The sequence below is a fragment of the Parasteatoda tepidariorum genome, chromosome 6 (assembly GCF_043381705.1).
Source record: "Parasteatoda tepidariorum isolate YZ-2023 chromosome 6, CAS_Ptep_4.0, whole genome shotgun sequence".
In the NCBI taxonomy this organism is placed as follows: domain Eukaryota; kingdom Metazoa; phylum Arthropoda; class Arachnida; order Araneae; family Theridiidae; genus Parasteatoda; species Parasteatoda tepidariorum.
This window is the reverse complement of record NC_092209.1, coordinates 26,527,329-26,543,520: the sequence shown is the minus strand read 5'-3', so window position 1 is coordinate 26,543,520 and position 16,192 is coordinate 26,527,329. Positions and strand designations below refer to the sequence as shown.

At 29.3% G+C, this 16,192-nt stretch overlaps 1 protein-coding gene across 1 annotated transcript; it reads right to left on the bottom strand.

The window, feature by feature from the left end:
* Positions 1 to 3,089: 3,089 nt before the first annotated feature.
* LOC107439951 (piggyBac transposable element-derived protein 4-like) lies at positions 3,090 to 4,112 on the bottom strand. The gene has a single exon (XM_016052707.3). The coding sequence runs from the start codon at positions 4,110 to 4,112 to the stop codon at positions 3,090 to 3,092; it is 1,023 nt and encodes a 340-aa protein (XP_015908193.3).
* Between the last annotated feature and the right edge of the window lie 12,080 nt (positions 4,113 to 16,192).

Below are 16,192 nucleotides of genomic sequence, written 5' to 3'. Positions count from 1 at the left end.
GATCCCTATATTTTTTTGTTACCCTGTAGTACATTAGAAAATATAAAAAAAGAATTGTGTAATTCATTATAATGTGAATAGAGGCTAATTTTGCATATTTGAAAACGATACGTGTTTTTTCACTCACAGAACTTTCAGACAGACGAAATTATATATTGCTGTGTTTATAATTGAGTCACTTTTTAATTGTTGAGAAGCCTATTCAAGAGCGATACAAGAACAAAATCAAAAAAAAACTTTTCAGATCTTAAAGAAGAATACTTATCAACCTTTTCTTCTGAACTCACAAGAAGTCCATTTTATTATTAATTACTATCACAACTAAGAGAAGGAAAAAAACCTCTTCTATGTGTTTCAATGAAACAGACTACATTCATGAATTTCTCTATTTTCTTTCTCAGTATCTACCAACCAATTATATTGCTTGAAGACACCATTAAATAAATATCAAGGCACACAGATGATCGTTTAAATTTTGTAAATTTATAATGTTATATTATATATATTCTATTTTCTGCAACGGTATATTCAAAATTTTGAACTACTTGCTCCAGACAGCAAATATATATTTTAAATTGGCAGTTTATCAATTGTGATTCTTGAATTAATAAATTCAATTTCGTAGATTTTTACCCACCACTATTTCTAAATAATTCGTGGGCTTATATGATTCATCGCTTTACATTACTCATGCTATACCTTTTAACCGGTTAACGCCCAGCGGCATATATATAGGACAGTTCCTTTTTTTCAAAGACATTCATTGTGGTGGGAAACTTTTTTCAGAAATTTCATTTAACTGGGTGAATTAAAAGATTCTCAAATACCACAATTATTTAGATATTTCTGACTGGATTTAGAATTAAAAGGAGCAAGTACTTTTTGATCTATCAAAGACTTTTTGAATGCCCTAACAGTAGGAAAACCATTTAATTTCGATAATATATTATACCACCTTTTCCATAAAACCACTTCTTGTATCATTTCAATATATAAAGTCGGGACAAAACCGGTTAAAAAGCAGAAAAAAATAGTCAAGTATTTGTAAAATTTGCTTGTAGTTTTTTACCGTTATTTTAATTATTTTAGCGTGTGCGGAGCAGTTGGCATATCTGTATTGCCCATTTATCAACATCTCTCAAGTAAAAGCTGTATTTTTTATTTTATTTAAAATGACATATCTTAAAATGATTTAATAATTTATGTACCTAAAAATTCAAAATTTTTTAAAACGTTTTCACAAAAATAAAAATAAATTATAAATAATTATTCGAAGCTATTTTTTGCATAGATACTTGGATAAAAGAATTTTATAACTGTGTACAACATGTTTCGATGAGTTTGAAAATTCCTCGAGATATTGAGAAAGACCCAAAAAGTAGAGTCAAAATTAAGAGATTTATACTTTCGATCGCTCGCATGAACAATTCGAGAGAATTCGAAATTATCGGAAAATGTTATTTTAAAAAAATAAGCGGTTATATGAGTGATTTTGTTCCTTTGTCTAAGGCACTAATTTAAGTAGTGCAATTGATTAATGCAATTAACTAAAGAAAATTTAAGTTTTGGCTCTTGCATCTAAAATCTGTTTTTTAGTCTAATTCCGATCATTAGCTTACATGTTATTCAGAGTTTTTATTTTCTTGATACGAAAACGAGATTAAAACAATATAAAGTTAAAACTAAACACTTTATTCAATAAATGTTAATAATAAGCCAGTAATGAATCATTATTTATTACAAGATTTGATTTTTTTTAAGAAATAGTATGCATATCTAGGTATGCCGACGGTGAATAAAATTGCTAAGAGTGATGCTGATTAAAAATTTAAATTTTCTAATAAGAGATTAAAATGTGCAAATTTTTAGAGCATATTTTTTTTAGATTACCAGAGATGCCAACTTGTTTCGCTTTGTAAAAAAAATATTTTCTAGCAATATCAAAATAAAAGTCATTTTTAGTTTCATTTTTTTTCTTCATATTTTGTAATGACTTATTGAAAATATCATAAGAATTGCAGCATTATTGTTGTTATCACGTGGTGACGCTTTTAACCCTTTCAATACGGCGAAAAATCAGTCCGAGTGCGCCCCATTACCTAGATCTTTTATTTCTCCTCGAAGCGATTATTAGATGAAACAACTTTTATGCCTAAAAGGTTGAAGGTCTAGGAGACGAATAAACGTCCCCATAACAGCGCACCATCAACAACAATGATTTCACTAGCTTCATTGATGGGACAGCATATGTCCCACCGTAAACCCAAAGCATCTGAACCCTGGGATAGGGCATCACCTCCTACATCAAAAAGCCTCCACACGGTCTTTTATAAGTAGTCCGCGCAGACAGTTTAAAAAGTGAACCAGTTGTGCGCATGAACCCAAAACCTTTTATAAAAGTAATTAAGAGAAATTTATCATATATATTTGAGAATTGAACCTGTAGTGGTTGACAAGTGAATAAGGCAAACCAATAATATTCATAAATAAAACAAATTTTTAGTCATATATTTGCTATCACTTTCTTATTTAACTAGATTTTGTATTAAATGACTAGTTCGGAAAGTGGATATCCCTCACAGTGGTCTGATCGGACTACCTATAAAAAACCGTGTGGAGGCTTTCAGTTGTAGTAGGCGTTGGATAGGGTATGTCTCGGGAGGAATTCTAGAGTCAATAACTCATTTTACTTAACATTTTAAAGATTATTTTAGGCAACGTTTTTTTTATTAACATTTTCATGTACATTTGCGATAACATTTTTATTAACATATTTATTTATTCGGAATTTATCTTTTCAGAATTAACAGTTGTAAAATAAGAACGGTAAAAAATTGAAAGTAGTGGATGAACAACAGTATCTAAAGTCTGGGTTTCTTGAGGGTGTGGTAGGGCTGGAAACAGTTCTTGCACAGTGCTACGTTGCAAGAGGTGCACACTATTTTCGAGCGTGCCTTTTTCTTCATTTTCGTGCACCATGGGCATCTTCTGCGCCTTTTTCCCTAGATTGAGAAACAGTTTCCAACATTGAAAAGTCTCGCTGTTGATGATGATATAATTTTGGAGGAAAAGGGCCTTTGCTTATTGACTTACTTGCTTTCATTTCCAAATGTCAGGAGACTTTCAGCAACAGCAACGAGGAATGGTAGTAAGGGACGTCTTCGTTCAGTAACGTCTTGACGAACAACATGGGGATTAACAATCGAGGCTATCAGTAATCTGTAGAATATCTTGTTGGATTTTCGATCAACTTCGTAGCATGTTCCCAGTTGGTCAGAGAGGTCAACTCCACCCATGAACTCGATGTAAAATATTACCATTGACGGGCAGGGGAACTCCTTCTTAGATCCATCTTTTAGAGTTCTAATCGCAGTAGTAAATTCAGTGCTATGGCAATTTGACATGACAAAAACTTCCTTCGCGTCCATCCATTTGACAGCAATTATTCCCTCTCTTGTAGTTTGGAAAATCGAATTACCGCGCTGCACTTCTCGTCTTCTCGCAGTCGGAAATGTTGGTGTATTTTTTCGTCCTTTCATGTAGGTGCCAACACATCCATGGGGCAGGGTGTACATCAGATTCACCGAAGTGAAGAATCGGTCGAAACAGAGAACGATTTGGGGAATCTTCAACGTAGAAATAAGCATTTTTACAACGCGTTCTCCCAGAGTTCCTTCAGTCACTGAAGATTCTTTCCCAGTGTAAATGTTGAAGTATCCAGTCTTAGAATCGCAGCTCTCCCAAACTTTGATTCCTCTTTTTACTGGTTTCATGGGTTGGTACTGTTTCAGGCTGCTCCTTCCTTTGAATTTAACCATTGACTCGTCTATTGACTGCCTTGTGCTCTTGAAAAAAGTACGCTTCAAGCAGGAAACTACTTCTTCAATGTAATATAATTTTGAAGCATCTGCATGTTTCTCCGGGGAGTTGAAATCTAATTTCGCAATCAAAAAAAGAAAGCGATACCTACTTATCGCCTTTTGAATAGCTGCATTTCCCAGAGAACAATTTAGTGACCAATAGTGAGCCATTTGATGTACCCGGTGGTAGTTCATGATCAACAATATCCCGACTACTGTCTTGATTTCGAATTTGTCGGTCATGTGATGCATTTCGTCTGTAACGTTTCGACTGTCTGATGATGAACTTGCTTACCTTTCCTTCAATGCTTTTTTCTCCATTTCTATTCTTTCGTTCGTACATTGGGCAATTTAAACGAATAAGCTTTTAGGAAAAACTTGAAGAAAAAAATCCACTTCGGTGGCTACGTTGCCAATAGAGAGATTTGTTTGTCCCTTGATGTAAGTAACTAGTGGCATTCGTGGTGCAAAGTTAGTTGGATGGGACCATGAAAATGATGGTGGATTCTGGATATCGAGTTCTACTTCATCATCAAACAAATCATTATGATCGGGTGGAATGACCTCATTGTCGGTCTCCTCTTCGCTGCTTTCCTCGAATGTGGACTCAGTCTTTTCAGATTCAGAAGAGTCACTAATATCAGGGTAAATCCTCTTTCGACCCATCATGAGAAGAAGGAGCCTTCGAATCATTTAGAAATAGTGGTGGTTTAAAACCTAATAAATTGAATTTATTAAACCAAAAATTACAATTTATTAAGCTACCACTCGAAAATATTTATTCACTGTCCGGCACAAGTTGGCATCTCTGCAGTTGTCGGATATGATTGACAGGAGAAATTTATGGAATCAGAACGATGAGACGGCGTTAAAATCAGTTTTGAGACCGAAATGGGCGTTATTTTCTGTCCTAAATATTTTTCAGTAACTGGGACATATGTTGTCCCAGCCGTAATATCAAAAATTTTCCAAACTGTGACAGCACGTGTCCCGTCCGGTGCGAAAGGGTTAAAAAATGGGTGTAATTATTCCTTCTATTTCCTTAAGTTTAACCAACGCCTCCACACGACTTTTTGTCTATAGTTCGATCTGACCACTATGAAGGTAAACAAATTAGTGAAAGAACCATTTAATATGAAATCTATTAAAAATTACAAAGTGGTAGAAAATATATGTCTAAAAATTTGCTTAATTTATTAATATAATTGGTTTGTTTTATTTACTTGTCAACCACAACAGATTCAATTCTCAAATATATCTGATAGATATCTGATAAAATAGAATTATATATCTGATAATATATCTGATAAAATAGAATTTGGGTCCACGCACACAAGTGGTTCACTTTTTTAATTATCTGCGCAGACTACTTCTAAGAAACCGTGTGGAGGCTTTCTGATGTAGGAGGTGATTTGTTTACTCTTCAAATCGCTACCAATTTATTCAAATCTTGTAGAAAGTTGAGCAGTTTTTATATCTGGTTTACTATTGAAAGTAAATTCCGCGAAAGATTTTCCTTTAAATGTAAACTACTTGAAATATAACTCATAGAAGTATTGAAAAAAATTGGTAATAAATAATAAAAATGAATAATATTTCTACCACTTTTTACATTTTTTGTCGACTGTGATGACCTGTATATCCTGTGTGCGGAACACTACTTTACGTGAAATGGTTCCTATGAATTATAAAATAATATTTGTAATGGAAAAAAATAATATAGATTATTTTTCCATTACAAATATAAGGTCTCGCATCACGCACTAAAATGCATTATCACATTTATCTTATCACTTACTACGACACAGAGAGGTGGTAGTTTTTAATATTCACTCTAATTAAATTTTAAAAAATCCTTGGTAGATATTTATTATTAAATTGCATTAAAACTGTTGCTTGTAGAGTGATATAGATTGCGGATTTGAAATCAACGATGCAAAAATATCCAAATATTAATAGAAAACTAATACATTAGATAATAAAAATTGCGTAATTCAATATGGCGTGAGTAAAGGCAGATTTTGCATTTTTGAAAATTGTAGGTATTTCTATGTGAACCGAACTATCAGACAGACCAAACTAAAAATAGTTGAGTTTATATTTGAAGCACTTTTTAACTGTTAAAAAAACCTGTTCAAAAGCGATACGTGAACGGAAGAAATTTTCAGATTTATCAGAAGAATACTTATCAACTTTTCTTCTGAACTCTCCAGAAGTCCTTTTTATTATTATTTACTATCACAACTTAAAGGGGGAAAATACTTTCGAAGTATATCAATGAATTCGATTATATTCATGAACTTTTCTTTTCTTCTTTCTCAGTATCCACCAGCCAAATTTATTGCTAGAAGATACCTTTTACAAATATGATTGAATAGACTAGCACATTAACGTAATTTAAATTTAAAATAATGCATTAAATACCATTCTATTTCCTGAAGCGGTAGTTTCAAAATTTTGTACAACCTCAGTGAATATTATTTATTTTTTAATAGTATCCACCAGCTGAATTTATAGTTAGAAGATATCTTTAATAAACATTGGCCTAGCAAGTGAAGTTATTAATATTTATTTATTTAAAATTTTTGAACTACCTCAGTGAATATTACTTTTTTTAGCATCTCTCAAGCAAAAGGAAGCTGAATAATATAACATATTGTCAATTTCAGCTTCAATATAATGTAACGTTCAGCTGAAGCTGAATAGTATAACATATTAAAAGAAGAAATGGCTCTGCAACTGCTTTAGCAACAGAATGGTGTTGCTGCTGATGATGATAGAATTATATGCTCATTTAACACTAGGTTTACGGCACGCGTCATTTTGACGCATTTCGAATTTTATAAAGAAAATTACAAAACCCGTTTGCATTTTTTTTTTATCTCTTGTAATGACTTTCATCCATTGATGGAGGTAAATATATATTGAAGTCTATTTTCTTCAAAAACGTTGAAATATTGAAATTCTCTTTGTGATATACCTATCTCTACGGATATGCGTCAATTTCAGACAGACTTGTAATTATACATTGTTGTGTTTATTATTGAATTAATTTTTAATTGTTGAGAAGCCTGTTCAGGAGCAATACAAGAATCAACAAAAATTTTCAGATCTGAATGAAGAATACTTATCACCCTTTTAATCTGAAATCACATTAAGCAAATTTTAATATTAATTGTGCTATCACAACTTAAAGAAATAGTGAATTTTTCTCTTTTCTTTCTCAGTATCCACCAGCCAAGATTTATAGCTGGAAGATACCTTAAATAAACGTTGAGTAAGGTAATAAAATTTTTTAACATTTGCTTCATTTGAAATTCTTTAATAATTACATTTTATTTTCTGAAGCGGTAGTTTTAAAATTTTGAACAACTTCAGTGAATATTATTTATTTTCTAACATCTCTCAAGTCAAAAGAAGCAGAATAATTTATTTTATATACATAAAATTACATTTCTTAAAATGATTTAGATATCTTAAAATTTATATATTTTTAAAACTTATTCACAAAAATAATAATAAATTATTAATAATCACTTAATCATACCTTTTGCATCGATGCTTGGATAAAAGAATTTTATAACTGCGTACAAAATTTCTCGATGAGTTTGAAAATTCCTCGAGATATTGCGATAGACGCAAAAAGTAAAATCAAAATTAAGAAAACAAAACTTTTGGTTGTTCGCCTGTCCAAAGTATTGGAACCATTTCGACAGAATTCGAGTTTATTTTGAAAGTAAATTATTAAAAAAATGTGCGGTTGTATGAGTGATTTTGTCTCTTCAAAAACAGTCTGCTGCACTAATTAACTAGTGCAAATAAATAATGCAATTAACTAATGATTATTTAGTTTTCAGCCCTTGAATCATTAAAATCTGTTCTTAGGCCTAATTCCGAACATTAGATCATATGGTACTCAAAGTTTTTATTTTTTTGCAACGAAAACGAGATACAATCAAGATAAAGTTAAGACAAATCACTTTACGCAATAAATGCTTATTATAAGCCTGTAATAAATCATTATTTATTACTTGATTTGATTTTTTTTTTAAAAAAACTATGCATGTTCAGGTTTGCAACGAGTGACTAAAATTGCAAAAAGTGGTGACGATCAAAATTTAGAATTTTAACAAAAGATATTAAAATTTGCAAATTTTTATAGCATATTTTTTTTTAGATTATTAAAAATGCCAACTTGCTTCACAACTTGCTGATTTTCCTTTAAATATGAGCAATTTGATACGTAAGTAATAGTGTTATTGAATAATTAAAAAGATAATGAATAAATTTTCTACCACTTTTTACACTGACTGTGGCGTTTACGTATATGTTGTATAAGAAACACGACATCAGAGTTCCTTTGAATTGATAATATTTTTTTGTAATGGGAAAAATTCATATATATTATTATACATACCTGCGACCTTTTAACCCCTTCCATTATTATTTTTCTCAAGTGGTATTAAAATGGAATTAAAACTTCAGTTTTAAGCAAACAAATGCGTTGTATTTGAGAAAATTTAAGTTGACAACCATGATAGTAACGCATATTTATATATGTGCTTAATTTTTGTATAAATAGTGGTGATCAAAATCATTAAAAATTTAATTTATAAAATAAAAAATAGTATATATTTACTACCACTTTCAATATGAAAATAAAATCTTGCGGAAAATCCGGAAGAGTTGGCAGGTATGATTATATATTCCATTATGCAACAAACGTAATGTATTGCATTATAAACGTAAATCTTTTATCTCCATCTTCCTTCAGTCGCTACGTAGTAGAGAGGTGGGAACTGTTAGTAGTCACTCTAATTAAATTTTGAAAAAATTTCGCGTAGAAATATATTATTAAATTGCATAAAAAATGTAACTCGTAGAGTGAAACCAACATCGAATTTGAAAATAGCGACGAAGGAATATCCATAATTACGTTCAAAAACCTAATGCATTAGAAAATATAAGAAAAAATTGTGTAATTCCTTATAATGTAAATAAAGGCTCCTATTATACATTTGTTTTTTCACGCACTGAACTTTCAGACAGCCGTTATTATATTTTGTTGATTATATAATTGAAACACTTTTTAATTTTTGGGAAACCTGTAACCCGTTATAACGTATATAAAGTTTTATTTTGCATATTTGAAGACGATACTTTTTTTTTTTTTACTCACAGAATATTCAGACAGACGTAATTGTATTTTGTTGATTATATAATAGAACCACTTTTTAATTGTTGAGAAGCCTATTCAAGAGCGATACAAGAACAGAAGAAATTTTCAGATGTAAACGAAGAATTTTATCAACCTTTTTTCTGAACTTGCAAGAAATCCTTTTTATCATTAATTACTATTAAAACTAACAGAAGAAAAATACTTTTCCGAAGTATTTCAATGAAATTAACTATATTCATGAAATTTTCTCTTTCTTTTTCTCAGTATCCACCATCCATTTATATTGCTAGAAGACACCTTTTTTACAAGATGACTACACTCACTTCCAAGCAATTATAATTTAAAATCATTTATTAAATATATTCTATTTTCTGAAACGGTAGTTTCAAGGTTTTGAACTGCTTGTGTGAGTATTATTTATTTGTCAACTTCTCTCAAATAAAAGGAAGCTGTATTTTTTATTTCATTTAAAATTTCATTTCTTAAAATGTTTCAATAATTTATCTGCCTTAAAATTTTTTTAAACGTATTCACAAAAATATTGACATATTATAAATAATTATTTAAAGCAATTTTTTGCATAGATATTTGGATAAAAGAATTTCATAACTGTGTACAAAATGTTTCGATGAGCTTGAAAATTCCTCGAGATACTAGTAACTTTAATTTACTAGTTGTCGTAAATGATGCTATAAATACTTTATTTGGAAATTTTAACTTTTATTATTAAACTTTTATTTTTTAACTTTTATTTTTATTAACTTTTATTTTCATTATTATTTTACTATAAAAAAAGTTTAATCATATATCGACACTATTTTAGTTACATATTGTTTGATAACAATAATTTGTAAAGCTGGGTTAAATTTTGAATCCTGATTTTAAAATTAATGGGAATTTGTTTATGCTTAATCATAAGGAAAAAACAACCTTAAACGCTAATTACTGTAACAAAATAATAATTTAGGTTCATAAAATAATATTATAAATTTTACAATTGCTTATAGATGTTTGAATTTAAAAGATTAGAATCAAAGAAATCATAAATATTTAGAATAACTACTTTCAAAACTACGTTATGAAATTCGGAGAATTTTATCTATTAATTATTTAAACTTTTCATTTAAGTTTTTCGTTTCTTTGACTTTATCCATTTTTAAATTTTTTCGTCTGCCTTTCTTTTTGATGTAACTGGGCTGCTTCAATTTAGATGGCGAATTCTTATAAAAGTTCTGAAAAACAAAATAAGCGTATTACTGTTTTATTCACTGCGGAATATCGTCCCTCTAATCCATAATAAGTTCTTTGATGACACTTTTTGATTTTCTGTCCCATGCACACTCTGAAAAATGTTCTCAAATTCCAGACTCACTTCCATCCTTGCTGCTAAAGGAACAATTAGTCCTCCCTTAGAGCACTTGGTAGAGGTAGGTCAATTTTAAAATAATTCTAAATCGGCAATTCAAGCAAACGATTTCTCACATCAATCTTCATAATCTTTTTTCAAGAAATGCTTATTGCATATTTTATATTAAGTGGCTCTTTTCGTTTGCAACGTTGACTGCTCATTTGCTTTAGGGAACACGCGGAAAATTATATTTTTTCCCTGTGTGTTTCTATAAGAATTTTTGCAAGTTGCAATCGCATGGCATGTCGTTATTAATTTTAAATTCACTTAAAAATGGCTGGGAAAAATCATTATAAAAAACAACGAATGTCTTGGAATACGTCACAAATAGGAATGCTCCATTATTGGACCGAACTTGAAGTAAAAGGTCAAAGTTCGCGGTCAAACTGTGACTTCACAGGTGAAAATCGGAGGTTTGGCGCGGCGAGAGTTTCTCCTAATGAATGAACCTTCTATTCTCTTTAGCCCTGGTATCCACCAGCCAAATTTATTGCTAGTAGATACCTTTCATAAACATAAACGAATCAACAAAACAATAACTTTCTTTCTTTCTTTCTTTATTTAAACAAAACTGGGTGCCTAGGCCGCGCAGCGGCCCCTACCCCATTTATCATGAAAATTTTATACAGTGAATAAAACATTTTGAATTATGTAACAATGTGGTAACATTATAATAAAGTAACCATGATTAGAAGTATGTACAAACTTGATCGGAGATTTACATTAATTGCCATTGAAAAATGAATATAGCCATGATTAGATAAAACAAAAACTTAACTTAAATTTAAAATTATTTATTAAATATATCCCATTTTCTGAAGCGGTAGTTTCAGAATTTTGTACAACCTCAGTGAATATTATTTATTTCTCAACATCTCTCACGTAAAAGGATTCTGAATATTTTATTTATATATTTAAAATTACATTCCTTAAAATGATTTAATTATTCATGTATCTTAAAATTCAACTATTTTTAAAACGTATTCACAAAAATAATAAAAAATTATAAATAATTTTTTAAAGCTATTTTTTGCATGGATACTTGGGTAAAAGAATTTTATAACGGTGCACAAAATGTTTGGATCAGCTTGAAAATTCTTCGAGATATTGCGAAACAGGCAAAAAGTATAATCAAAATTAAGAGAACTAAACTTTTGATAGCTCGCCTGTCCAAATTATTGGAGCCATTTCGACAGAATTCGAATTTGTCGAAAAAGAAATTATTTGATAAAATGTGCTCTTATATGAGTGATTTTTTTTTTTTTTTAAATATTATGTGCTGTATTAATTAACGAGTGCAAATAAATAATGCCACACATAATTACATTAAAAAGGAATTGGAAAATAAAAAGAAAAATTGTGTAATTTCTTATAATGCAAATAAAGGCTCCTTTAATACATTTGTATTTTCACGCACAGAACTTTCAGACAGACGTAATTATATTTTGTTGATTATATAATTGAACCACTTTTTAATTGTTGAGAAGCCTATTCAAGAGCGATACAAGAACAGAAGAAATTTTCAGATCTAAAATTAGAATACTTATCAACTTTTTTTCTGAACTCGCAAGAAATCCTTTTTATCATTAACTACTATCACAACTAACAGAGAATAAAAAATTTGTCGAAGTCTTTTAATGAAACAGACTATATTCAAGAAATTTTCTCTTTTTTTTCAGTATCTACCAGCCAATTATATTGCTGGAAGACACCTTTATTAAAACGAGAGTGAGTTCACAAAGTTCTTATTGAATACAAATTTAAAATTACTTATTAAAAGTTTCTTAATCTATGAAACGGTAGTTTCAAAATTCTGAACTACTTCAATGAATATTATTAATTTCTCAACATCTCTACGTAACAGGAACCTGAATATTTTATTTATAATTACATTCCTTAAAATGATTTAATAATTTATATATCTGAAAATTAAAATATTTTTAAAACGTATTAACAAAAATAATTATAAATAATTATTTAAAGCTATTTTTTGCATAGATACTTGGATAAAAGAATTTTGTAACTGTGTACAAAATGTTACTGTGTGATGTAACTGTGTACAAAATGTTACTGTGTGATGTAACTGTGTACAAAAGTCAGTCATATGTATGTAGTGTTATTGAATAATTAAAAAATAAGGAGTAAATAAACTTTCTATAATTTTTTTGCATTTTAGTTGCCTGTGATTATCTTTTCCATAACAAAAAAACGTAATGTATCGTATCATAAACGTAAATTTATTATCTCCTTCCTCCAACCTAGAGCCCCTGAATTAGACAGGCCGACTTATTTATTGTTGGAGCAAAGAGCTAACATAAGCACAGCGAATAAATATTTTCAAGTGGTAGTTTATTAATTGTAATTCTTGGTTTCATAAGTTCGATTTAGTAGATTTTAATTCACCACTATTTCTAAACAATGCGTAGGCTTATATAATTCACCACTTTATAGAACTTATTACATGCTTTACATTTTTAAAAGCAAGCAAATATTGTCAACTATTTTCAAAATTTGCTTTGTAGTTATTTACCGTTTTTTAAATTATTTTGGCGTGTCCGCAGCAGTTGGCATCTCTGTAATAACATAACGAATGCTGAAATAACGTTAACTTGCGACAGGGGTGAAAGCGAGACGGAAAAGAGAAAAGTCTGGTAGTAAAACAATCTCAGTAATTGCTAATTTTCGGGCGGAGTTTACTTATTCTTTTTTTAAACTATTTAACAATTTCTATTTTATCTTTGAAAAGAAGCAGATTAATATTTATGTTAAAATCTTAAAGAAATCTTGGTAGTTACAGATATTTTATTTTTCTCGGTAAAAATGCTATAATAAAACGTCCTTCGTACCAATTTTTCATCTTTTCCGTCTTGCTATATAAGGGCTTTCACCCATGACTTGCGAACTTATTTGCTCCAATATTGCTTGATAGGTCAGCTCTGGTAGTATAGGAGCCTTACTCCAACCACTTTCTACGTATTAGAAAATTGGGTACTCTTTGTAATCACAGAGATGCCAACTGCTCCGGACACGCCATAAAAATTTAAAAATAACGGTAAGTAATTACAAAGCAAACATATGACTACTTTAGCTTGCTTTTAGAAAGGTATAGCATGACATCAGTACTACATACCTGCCAACTCTTCCGGATTTTCCGGAAGATTTTATTTTCATATTTAAAGTGGTAGTAAATATATACTATTCTTTCTTTTATAAACTTAATTTTTTAATGATTTTAATCACCACTATTCTTACAAAAATTAAGTAGATATATTAATATGCGTTACTATCATGGTTGTCAACTTTTCTCAAATACAACGTATTTGTTTGCTTAAAATTGAAGTTTTAATTCCATTTTAATACCACTGGAAAAAATGATAATGGAAGGGATAAAAAGTTGGCAGATATGATATTCGTTCGTTCGTTCGTTGTAGTGGAACTGGGCGTCTGAGGCCTTACGGCCCTTTTCCCATTCATCTTGAAGTTAAACTTAGAGAATGGCAGATACGATATTATAAAGTGGTGAATTATATAAACCTTCGAATCATTAAGAATTAGTGGTGGATAAAAATCCACTAATTTGAATTTATTAAACCAGGAATAACAATGGATTAAACTACCTCTGTAAAATATATATTTGCTGTCCGGAGCGAGTTTGCATCTCTGTAGCCACTCAAATAAATTTTTAAAAACATTCGGCACAAAAATATAATATTAAATTGCATAAAAACTGTAGCTTGTAAAGTGAAACCGATATCAAATTTGAAAATAGCGGCGAAGAAATATCAATAATTACGTTCAAAAGCCTAGTGTATTAGAAAATATAAAAAAAAGAATTGTTTAATTCATTATAATGTAAATAAATGCTAATTAGGCATATTTGAAAGTGATACGTGTTTTTTCACTCACAGAACTTTTAAACAGACGTAGTTATATATTGCTGTGTTTATAATTGAGTCACTTTTTAATTGTTGAGAAGCCTATTCAAGAAGAATACTTATCAACCTTTCTTTTCAACACACAAGGAGTCCATTTTATTATTAATTACTATCACAACTAAGAGAAGAAGAAAAACTTTTACTATGTGTTTCAGTGAAACAAACTATATTCAAGAATTCCTCTCTTTTCTTTCTCAGTATCTACCAGCCAATTATACTGATTGAAGACACCATTAAATAAATGTACACCCACATCGATTATCTGAAAATTTGTTGTAAATTTAAAATTTTTTATTATATATATTCTATTTTCTGCAACGGTAGATTCAAAATTTTGAACTACTTCGTCAGTATTGCTTATTTCTCAACATCTCACAAGTAAAAACAGTATTTCTTATTTTATTTAAAATCACATTTCTTAAAATGTTTTAATAATTTATATACCTAAAAATGCAAAATTTTTGAAAGTGTTTTCACAAAAATGATAATTAAATATAAATAATTATTCAAAGATATTTTTTGCATAGATATTTGAATAAAAGATTTTTATAACTGTGATCAATATGTTTCGATGACCTTGAAAATTCCTCGAGATATTGAGAAAGACCCAAAAAGTAAAATCCAAATTAAGAGAACTAAACTTTCGATAGCTCGCTTGAACATTTCGACAGAATTCGAATTTATCAGAAAAATATTATTTAAAAAAATAAGCGGTTATATGAGTGATTTTGCTTCTTGAAATACTGTCTCCAGCACTAATTAAGTAGTACAATTGATTAATGCAATGAACTAAAGAAAATTTAAATTTCGGCTTTTGTATCTAAAATCTGTTTTTAAGTCTAATTCCGATTATTAGCTCCTATGTTATTGAGAGTTTTTGTTTTCTTGATATGAAAACGAAATTAAAACAATATAAAGTTAAAACTAAGCACTTTATGCAAAAAATGCTAATATTAAGCCAGTAATGAATAATTATTTATTATACGATTTGATTTTTTTTAAATAGTATGCATATCTAGGTATGCCAGCAGTGAATAAAATTGCTAAAAGTGATGTTTATTAAAAATTAGAATTTTAATAAAAAAGATTAAAATGTGCAAATTTGTATAGCATATTTCTTTTAGATTACCCAAGATACCAACTTGTTTCACTTTGTAAAAAAATTATTTTCTAGCAATATCGAAATAAAAGTTGTTTTTAGATTTTTTTTTCGTATTTTGTAATATCTGACTTATAGAAAATATCATAAGATATGCAACCATTATTATTGTTCTCACGTGGTGACGCTTTTAAAGAGTCGGTGTAATTATACAAATTCCATAAGTTTTACTCTTCAATTCGCTACCAATTTATTATTCAAATTTTACAGAATGCTGAGCAGTTCTTACTTTCGATTTACTATTTAAAGTAAATTCCGCAAGTGATTTTCCTTTAAATATGAACAACTTGAAATGTAAATGCATCATTCTCTCTGTAAAAATTAATTCGACTTTTTGTTGATATTAGATTTCTGACTTTACAGAGAAATCAATTAACACCTATACGTACAGCATTTCAGACAATAAAATTAACACATTATTTGCTCTGAAAAAACATAGTTTAAAAAATTTTCTAGTCAAAAATATTCATTTAAATACCATTTTAAACTAATAAAATAATTTACTAGTTGTCGTAATTGATACTATAAATACTTTATTTTAAAATTTACAGTTTTAAGTTTTATCATTAAACTTTTATTCTTTAATTTTTATTTTTACTATTATTTTACTGTAAAAAAGGTTTAATGCATGTATCGGCACTATTTTAGTTA

Bases quoted from the DNA above. Each gene is read 5' to 3' on its own strand.
- LOC107439951 (XM_016052707.3), bottom strand. From the start codon at position 4,112: ATGCATCACATGACCGACAAATTCGAAATCAAGACAGTAGTCGGGATA.